Raw genomic sequence first — 10470 nt, 5'->3', positions numbered from 1 at the left:
TTACTTCTATAACTAAAGCATGAAAAATTAATGAAAATGTTATCCAGGCAATTCTCTCCACGAGTACTAGTGAAGATTGTCTGGACAAAGCCGTTTGCTTCCAGAAAATCGCAGAGCAGTTGTGATGTGTAATCTTTACCAAAATGAACATTAAAATCACCTGACAGAACAATATTAAAATTAACTAATTTGTCGAGCATATTTTGAAGTAGACTCATAAAGGTATCAAATTCTCCATTAGGAGACCTATAAATACATATTAAAGGTTTATAAGAGCTACACGATTTACTTAAAATAACCACTCCACCATGAGTCAACGATGATCTGCAATGGAAGGACGTCACTAAGTAGTCACCAAGTTTTAGAGATACCAGTAGTTCGCTGTCGATAAACCAATGCTCACTTAGACATATTAAATCGAAATTTTTGTCAGTTATAAATGCTTCAAGTTCATTAATTTTATTTTTTAATGATTGAATATTAATATGAAAGACGGTTAGGTTGTAGTCCGATTGTCGAGTGACACGCTTATCGACTATCAACTGGTTATGTTGGGTTTCTGTCTCCGGAGAAAAAACCGATTTACACACGTACCAATCGGCCAAATAGCTGGGTCCATTATTTTCTCAAGATTTGAGAGATGTACCGTCACTTTAAAGGAGGAGTAATATGACGGATGCTTGGATTCAAGCTTTTCGCATAAGACATCCTTAAATAATGGATGCAGGTAACTGTGTAGCGCGTGCACAGTAGTAGATGGGTCCAATTTATAAACATGAACATAAGCTCTCTGTACAGCAGCTTTAATATTGCAAGATAACTCCTGCCCACTATTGCCAATGATTGGAGTATTAAATTTGGATTTTTTACGTGATACTAATTTCCAATCTTTATTGGAATTACCATCAGAGACACTTTTAACCACATTGGAATAAGAAACAGGAGCCGTTTCAGGAGATAAATCGGGAGCACAGTCGATACTAGGTTGGTTTTCCTTAGATGAGCTCCCGGGGCCGTTATCCTTATTACTTGATTTAGTTGACACATTCTTAGCTGCACTGGCTTTATCATTTTTAACAGACAAATCGCTAGTTTGTTTGTTTACTTGCTTGGTTGGCAATGATTTCGAGGTCGAAAGTTTAGCAGTGCTATCAGTGGATTTCACATTCTGAACTTGAAATTTGTTTAAAAGAAGAACTCGATTTTGTAGTGATGAGATAGTAATCTCCTGGTTAGCAATCAACTTATCCTTTTCAGAAATTAGTTCGCGCAAAAACTTAATTTCAATAGTGCCCCATTTAGTACATAAAGGCCAAAAACTGAAATAACTCGGCCAGCAAAGCTTTTACCTTGATTGTTTGCAAACTTGAATTTACACTAGTTAGACATTCCCTAACAACATCAAAAATGCAGCTTTCTGCAATTTTTGTGACCCTAAAGTACGAAAATAATTAATAATCGTCTTGGTTCGACTTATCGCCATACCATGCCCGTATAGGTTCAATATGCAGCTTTGAAAAAAATAATGCTTGACGTTTATTTGTTTATCCAACACCTCTATGTTATCCAGTCATTATCATGACGAAATTAAACGAGTAAGGTATAATATAACCCACTGAGTTATGGACGTAAAATAACTCACTAGCAAGATAAAGTACAGGAACATTCTTTTATTAATTATTCTGACAAAATCAACACAAAAATCTAATTTAAATTCACATTGATATTGAAATTAAAGGAAATCGTTTTCTTCTTCGATGTTGCGTTGGAATCATGAAGTATGTCGGAAGAATTTTCAACAGAAACACAATCCATTTCATTCGAGAAGGAAGTCGGGGCTAACGGAATATCAACGACTTTTTTTTGGCGCCTCCTTGAATCCTTTTGGCTATATCGATTTTGTTGTTGACTGAATCTTGGATATAGCCTTCGGCCACCGTGGACGATTTCCATCCACCGTGGCGTTTAAGTGTTGTTATATCGGCTCCTGCGTTTGCCAGAAGAGTTGCAGACGCACGTCTCATGCTGTGTCCAGTATATGAGTGGGCTTCGGGTAGGTTCAAGAAGGAAGCAACTGCCTGGGGTACCTTAGATATGGTATTTATACCAACTGCCTGGATAGTGCATTTCTCTTTCTGGTAATTCACGAAAAATCTGCGGTGTGGAACGTTCTTGGGTCTCAAAGAAACATATTTCCTGTACAGGTCCAGAATGTTTATAGAGAATCCTTCTGTCATGATAGTAAAACTTCGTGACACATTTGTCTTCGAGTCGGGTATGGAGACATATAAGTATCCTCCCTTATCTTCAATATCATCAACTGTCAGTTTGGTGATTTCATCACAACGACAGGCACCTGATATCCCCATTACCAATGCAACCTAGAAAAATACAAAACACATGAACATAAAGGTAATATATAAAGAAATTATGAATCGGTACCTTTATCATCAAGTATTTACTATCAGGTGCCTGTGTCAAAAACTTCTCTACATGTTCTCTTTCCAAAGTCTTCGCCTTTTTAGGTTTGTGAGTCCTTGCTTCATTCTTCAGATAGCTGATCAGTTTTCCATATTTTGATATGTCGACATTCTTATATACCTTCAAAGTACTTTTTACCATGGAATATTTCGTCCACATCGAAGAAGGTGCCAATTTTCTTCTGTAATTGTGGAAATAAGCCAGCATGACCTATTCGTTGACTCCATTCAGACCTTGCTGTTCCCTCCATTCTTCAAACTGGCGGAACTCTTTGTCGTAATTGTCTTTAGATTTTCTTGGCAGCAAACTAAGACATGCTGCCTCAGCCTGTTTCATTACTTCTTCAGGAACAAAAAGGGGTTCTTGCAAATCTGCCATTATTCAGAAAATTTTCTGACTAAATTTTTTGTTGTTTATTATTCCCCATAGCAACGAATTATTGCTTTTGTATTCCATGCACTCTAGCTTTTCGCGGAACACGCAGTTTTTAAGATTTCCACGTTTTAAACCAGCTTGAGGAGGTGTTGGATAAAGTTTTGTATGGTGCACGTGTGTTAATTACAAATAAGTCACTTGAGAAAATAACCCCACTCGGCCTGACGGCCTCGTGGGCTTACTTTTTTCTCGCGTGACTTATTTGTCATTTATACTACTATTATATCACTAATATTAATTATCATTTAACCAAAATTTGTTCTTTCAAATTAGCATCGAAGCACAAAAGTAGCTAGTAGACTAGAGTGCGTCTTTGCAATAGCATTTTAGTTTTGTCCACCTGTTATGCCGGTTCATCTGCAAAACAAGCTACTTGAAAGTAAGGTTTTGTCCATCTACCTTTAGCGCATTATACGCTTATTAAATAAACGTATTGTGAATAAAAAATCATAGCGGCTGAAGGGTAACTGGGGGAACTACAAACCGCCCCACACTTCTTTTTATGTACAGTAGTCATATTTTCAGTTTGCTAATAAATAATAACGCATAATAGAAGGTACAATTTGTAGGTAACAACGCCACTCATACAATGGTGGCGAAACCCACAAAAAGGGTTGATTAAAATATAATATTCATTGTACATTAAGTGTGTACCTAATAAAAGCGTTCTAATGGTGGTCCAAAAGCTTGCAAATAAAAAGTACTGGGATGTATTTAATTTCCCAAAAATTATGAACAAATTTGCGATTTATTCCTCACTGGCAAAGGAAGAGGAACAGTGTAGGGCGGGTATTACTTAATTCCTGATCCTTTCTAAAACACGAATTACTTACGCCCTCTGAAATCCATCTAAATTTTTCATAATAAGAGCAAATTAATTTTTTGCACACATCTCGAGAATCCGGCGCGGTTACAGCGATATTGTTATATTAAAATATTCTCGTGGCAATATATTTGATATTAAAGTAAGGATCAAACGGCGTAAAATCTGCATCAACGCAAACACGGTCGCGAACATTCAAAGCAGAAAGGACACTTGAATACAGTTTCCAAACTTAAATGCCCACATTGTCTGCATATTATCAGATCAAAGGTATAACGTAAAATCTAAAGGAAATTGAAGCTTTATCCTTACGTGGAACGAACAAACAAGGTATGAAAGAGGGAATCGCCCGATATATCGAACGGACCGTCGTGGTCTAATAAAAGAAACCGATCGCAAACCTTAAGAAGTGGACAAAGGTAGCGAGCGGGACCTTCTGGACAAAGACTTTGTATTATAAAAACAACATTGACCGTTTTCCGATCACTCCCCAATCTTTAAAAAAAAATAATAATATATGCGCTCTTTCTAAAGCAGTTTCTTATTTTTTCCTATACATTGTAACCGCCTGACCATCCGTAGTGCTTTCAATCGGTTTATTTTTTACAGCTTTGTCGCAAACGTTGATCCTGATTTCCTATTCATCGATGACTACCGGGTCATTTGGGGTTTTATACATTTTAAGAGGCTTTTTAATAAAGAAAAAAACGTTCTTGCAGGTGACGGTTAGCACGGGACGGATTTATTCCATATTTTTTAAGTTTGCGAACGCGTGTTTCACAGACAAAAGTGATGAGATTTGGGACGTTACAGAAAAAAAATCGGAAAACATGTTTAAATGCCCTCATTCAAGCTAAATGTGAACAAATTATAGACAATCTAACGAACCAAAAGTTATACCAACAATGTTTAAAGTGTGAGGGTTAATAAGAGACAACAAGAACAAGATTGGTGGCCAAGGTGCTGAAAAATGGCAAATAAGCAACCTATTGCATTATTTTGGAACACTCCCTAATATGGTCTTCGGCAATTTGGCCACGATTTTTTATATAGGTAGATTGATTAGTAACAGTCAATTATTACTTGTTCTTTGTAATCATGTAAAATCATAACATATTTATAACACGAGCAAGAATTTCACTATTTCTCACTTCCGCATCGATGTTAAGACTAATACAACATAATTTAATTTACTTATATGCAAACAAAATTTCATGGAAAGAATGAGTTACTTCCGCTTAGTTACATTTGCAATTCCTTATACCGAAAAAAATGCAGGGTTGAGGATCCTTATTTGGATTAAATAAAATTGAACCTCTACGGCACTGGTAAAAGTTTTATTATAACAATTAATTTTACCCACGGCGAGCTCTGTATCAAATACCCTTTACCTTGCGGAAGTCTGGCCTCCTCTTTAAATCTGAAAGTCAAAACCCGTTGCTCTGGTTTAATTAAACTCGAATAAATACGCATGATAATATTAAGAAAAATAACGTCGATCCAATTCTATTTCTATTACATCTTCCTTGTTTTAGAATATTATTTTGGCACCTAAAAAAGTACAAAGTGACGTACCAATGCTACATTTGATCCTTATCTAAACTTTAATTTTTATACTAAATAAATTCTTGGCACATTGATCTATTCAAAATATCTACACACCCCTTAATGCTACACAAAATATTCAATCCAACGAAAGGACTGAATTGAAATTGAATGCAAATTCGCAAGTAATAAAAAAATAACCAAATTCCTCTGTTTTGATCCGATTATTATCAATAAATGCGATACAAATCTGACTCATGCAATTTATTTTCATAAGTCGGTTCCTTTAGGAATATTATGATTACGTTAAATACAATTCTTATACAAATTTCTAAAAATAATCGATCCATACCTTATACACAAAACAATTTAAACTATCTTACAGTGTTATTAATGAGACTCGGGTTTTCTTGAGGTTACCATTAATATTATCCTCTTGCGGAAAGGCAGCTTTGACTTAAAAATATGGAAAACAGATCGCATCGGGACGGTACAGATGAACCTTTGGAACCGCCCTGGTACTATCAGCTTCTCATTAACTTAAAACACAGTCAAACTTGTATCAGGTTCTCGAAAGCATAGATCAAAATCCTGTTTATGCACAGTCAATTTCCCACTGTTCTGAATATTAATTTTGCCCCGTTTTGCTGCGAATAAATGCATAACAGAGTTTCGTTTATAGCACAGTGCGTCTCTTTATTAACGACGAATTAATATCAATTGAGCGTCCTGATGTGGGCACTTTGGGACGAAACGGAAGATTATTCGCGTAAATGTTAATCACCAAATGCAAACGGCACTGCTCTAAATCAGGCTCCTAGACAGTTCCGCGATTTACGGAAAAATGCACAGGTGGTTTTTTAGCACACTAGCAAGGGTTATTTCACTCTTTTTGAAAAAATGAAATCTTCGGCAACTCTCACCAATAATGCTATCTTACCGAATTTTTTACGCATGAAATTTGTTACGTTCACTTTGAGCAAACGTAACAAAGTTTTAAGGTGGAGGTGGGTGGTGGTGAATAATGGGGGTCCTTGTATACTAGCCAAAACAAAGGAAATATCGTAATAGTAAACGTTATAGGCGCCACTTAGCCTTTAGTGAATAAAAAACAGGAGAGGAAACAAGGAAGACTAAGAGATCCTTGTTCTGGTCTCGAGAAGCTTACGAAATAAAATAATTAACAGGGGTAGAACATAAACCAGAATTGTCACAATCGAGGGTGATACAATAAATAAATCAATGTTTAAATTTAACTCAATTTTTAGCAAAAAGAGGATCAACACGTAGTTAGGAAAAGTCTCCAAATCAAAACAGGCTTCCACAGAAAACAACGGAGATATAATTGTTACATAACTATCAAACATATGCCGAAATTACAATTCGGTTGTATCGAAAACGAGTAAGTAATCAAACGGTATATAAAGGAGTCGTATAAAATCAAAAGTACTATCGAACTCTGGTTGTAACGGCCTTTTGAGCTCAGAAGAGCCCATTTCTGCCTTATCTGTAACAGATAATGACACAAACTAACAAACAAGAGGGATAGTGAATGGCGAGGTACATAAATATTGCAATAGCAATGTTAACGTCTGACACTAGGGTAAATCGTATACTAAAACCGTAATGAATACCAAACAAAAGTAAAATTTTGAGTTGACAACGAATCGTCTCTACAAATCGGTGTACAAAAGCATAAACGTGACGTTAACTCTAAGAAATCTACTTTACCATGAACAAATAACTAAACTTCTACACAACAGCATTGATCTAATAAATTCGAAATGTAAATAAGATAGTATAAACAAATTTTTCGGAGTGACAAATAGAAAATCGTATATATCGGTTCCGAAATAAGTCTCGGCAATTTCAAAGACATATTTACAAAACAACGGTAATTAATATCTTCGTATGAGAAACTAATCTGAAGGATACAGTGTAATCAAACTACCATGAATGCATCTTCGAGGTGACAAAAGTATCGTAAACAAAATCGTCAAATCAGAAATATCGAAGCAATAATCTCCAAAAGGTTTCGTTAACACTGGCAGTTAGGCAGGAACAATACGTCTCCAGGTGCAAATTATCGAAGTAGATAATGTAACGTCACGTGCAGTCGACAATATCAATCTCACTAAGATTGCTGTGGAATTTTCCAAGGTGTGATAGTCAAGTTCGGCGTGGATAATTATTTCACAACGGTTGTTGATGTAGTATCCAGGTAGATATAACGAAAATGTAACCCAAAAGAGAAAATTAGGAGAAACTATAAGAGCACTATGAGAGAAGCATGTCGCAATCTCTGTGGTATAGGTTGAATGCGGGGCTGGATCGAGGGTGTTAAGATCAGCGAGGATTCTATAGTCGGTCCGTGCAGAGCGCAGCCGGAGGAAAAGTTTCAAGGGTAAATATGGAAGGCGGGTATTGCGGGGTGGAAAATTGAGTAAATACTTATTACTCAAAGGGACAGATCTAAGCGCAAATTTGACCAAGGACGTTTTTACATGGGGATCAATTTAATTCAACAGACACAGAACGCTTATGGTCAATCCCTTGGTATCCACTTTTCTTGACCACGTGGCTTGTTTGGAGAAACTCCTGGCAAGAGAGTATTCCAGGGGACGAATTGTTGAAGGTGGGTATTCTGGCAAGGAAGTACATTCTGATAGAGAATATTCTTGAGGGCATATTTTACTGGCGGATTTTGTCCTAGAGATAGAAGAGGGCTCTAGGGTTGAGGACGAACTTTCTTGAGGGCAATTTTTGGAGACAGCTCTTCTCAACCTGAATGTTTTTTCAAGAACGTTCCTAGCGACCGAGTATTTCAATCGTCTTCTTTGGGGCGGTGAAAATCCTCGGGACAAAATTTATGAAACGAAACTTCGAAATGTGACTTTCGAAGGGAATCTTTCGCAAGAGGAGAATTTACTGATATTCGTGCATGTGCTACTTACAGGTACATATTTCCTCGAAAAAACGTTCCTATGCATGACTTCCAAAAATGGAATTATTACATGGGAAGCGGATGTTATCACTTTTAAGTAGCGGAGTGCGTTTTGAAGTGAAGATCTTTTATGTATACCCTACTCCATTAGGCTATAAGGCAATACCGAGTAAAATGGGTATAGAAGATCAATGAAAATTAGGATATTCCATTTAAATAAAATAAGGATGAGCTGTTTTTTCTAGTTACAGTCTTCCATAGCTGAATAATCCTTCGTGCAAATTTTCACTCTTTAGCTCGCTATAGAATAATCGATTTAGCTCATTAGACTACCGGAATACTTTGTCGCAATGCAACATCTACAAATTCTTTGAGTAATTGAGACACTATAATTTCTTAGGGCAATAAATACTTAGAAACTAATCAGGATTTACGTGATTTCGGTAGAATTCGAACATCATTATAGAGTAAATATTGCCATAACAAATAAAATACATTCTAAGGGCATTTTTCGCATACAGGCAAGTTAATCCGATTCCTGAATTGAAAAAACATCGAAATCTGTTGCTCGTATTCATTTCAACATTCGAAAAAAACATCTTAGGGGTGCTGAAATATCTGAATCTGACAGCGACCACCGGTCAGCTGTCAAGAAGTTTCGGATTGGTACTTTATAGAATTGAAGTTTGTATTTCTTGGTTATTACTGCGCGATATCTTTGCTTTGTCAGTTCTAAATCCATTTCAGATTTTATCAATACGAAATTGAATTTGAGGCATATTTTATAAGTAGGTGAGCATTAAAGAGTTCTGTTGCTACCCGATTTAAATTGATACGTGGGTTATGAGTTTCCAAAGATAGACTCGGTAATGATTATTCTCTTACTCCTACTTATATTATTTACGACGTTTCTCCTTATAAAATTTTACTTGTGTTGAAAATACTGAGTAAAAGGTTAAAGTGTCCTTTTAACAACTCCTTGGGCTATGGCCGTCGAGTAAATTAAAAGTCATGGTCAAAACTACCCCTACACTAAATCAGAAACTGTCGTGTTATTAAGAAAAACGCTACACCCCATATCTACTCAAATTTTCCTAATCAAATGATTATACGTGCACAATTTCTCCTAAAAAATGCATTAGCAAATTCGAATCTACTGTAACGTACATTTAATTACGAGGCTTTATTTATTTACCCTAACTAACAGTAAATTTACAACAGTTTTAAAATTGATTAATTTATAACAGTAATTACTATTTATAACTTACAATTTATAACATAACACAATCGAATCGGCGCCCCCGAGTCAGATACCTCAGCCAGCACACGATCTACGCAGCCATCGCCAACACCAGAACAGCTTCCGCCAAAGAGACTACACAAACCAGCGTAACAACCGAGGTCTACAAGGAGGAGGGGAGATAGCAACCGAGGAGACAGGCTTCCACTTGACCTACGTCACGAAAACAACGTATACCTCGTCATCGAGAGGAAAAAAAAAGAAAAGCGTCGGCTTGTCCGCCTATGGTAAATCACAATCGCTCCAGTCGAAGGAACACAAGAAAGACACTTGAAACGTCCCAGAAGAATCCTGCAGCTACCATAGATAAATGAATAAATAAACAAAGCAACAACCGTAAAAGCCAATACTTAAAGGCTGACAGATCAGGGTACAAAACCCACCCCACCACTCGATGTAAAACTTCAGTCTCCTTCAGCTGCTAATAGCGAAGAGGATCTGCTCTAAGACTACCGCTGCTTCATAGCATAAGAAATCCACTGCTCCTATAGCGTGGGCGTATCACAGCGACCTGATACCAGCGATTTCAAAGCGTCTCCACATAGAAGAATCCCCTTGAAGCTAGTATTCTTTGGATTCTTCAGACTCTTTCGGACTCTTCGGATCCTTCGAATGCTTTTAATTGTTATCATTCATTGGATTTGTCGGATTCTTCGGATTCCTCGGATTCCTAAAATTCATCGAATTCTTCAGATTCTTCGTATTCTTCGGAGTCTTCGAACTTTTCGGACACTTCGGCTTCTCCTGAGATTCTTTATATTTTCTTCAGATTCTTCGAATTCTCTCGATTCTTCGGATTCTGCCGATTTTCCTGTTTACAGATCCTTCAGATTCCTCAGATTTCTCAGATTCTGCAGGTTCCTATTCTTCAGATTCTTCGGATTCTTCGGATTCTTTGAACTCTTCGGACTCTTCAGACTCTTCAGACTCTTCAGACTCTTC

The 10470-nt window shown here is 36.8% G+C and overlaps 1 protein-coding gene across 1 annotated transcript; it reads right to left on the bottom strand.

Annotated features, from left to right (window-relative positions):
- Positions 1–1838: 1838 nt before the first annotated feature.
- LOC116176245 lies at positions 1839–2930 on the bottom strand. Its single transcript, XM_031494729.1, has 3 exons — positions 2715–2930; positions 2443–2662; positions 1839–2381 (listed from the first exon to the last, which is right to left on the bottom strand). Exons 1-3 carry the CDS (start codon positions 2729–2731, stop codon positions 1839–1841), a joined length of 780 nt encoding a protein of 259 aa, XP_031350589.1. The 5' UTR covers positions 2732–2930.
- Positions 2931–10470: the final 7540 nt, after the last annotated feature.

The sequence above is a fragment of the Photinus pyralis genome, unplaced genomic scaffold (assembly GCF_008802855.1).
Source record: "Photinus pyralis isolate 1611_PpyrPB1 unplaced genomic scaffold, Ppyr1.3 Ppyr1.4_LG7, whole genome shotgun sequence".
In the NCBI taxonomy this organism is placed as follows: Eukaryota; Metazoa; Arthropoda; class Insecta; order Coleoptera; family Lampyridae; genus Photinus; species Photinus pyralis.
The sequence above is the reverse complement of the archived record's forward strand: the minus strand, read 5'-3'. Positions and strand labels throughout refer to the sequence as shown.

Coding starts and splice junctions, on each gene's coding strand:
- LOC116176245 (XM_031494729.1), bottom strand. Junction 2,382..2,442: donor GTAAATACTTGATGATAAAG/GTACCGATTCAT, acceptor GTATTTTTCTAG/GTTGCATTGGTAATGGGGAT.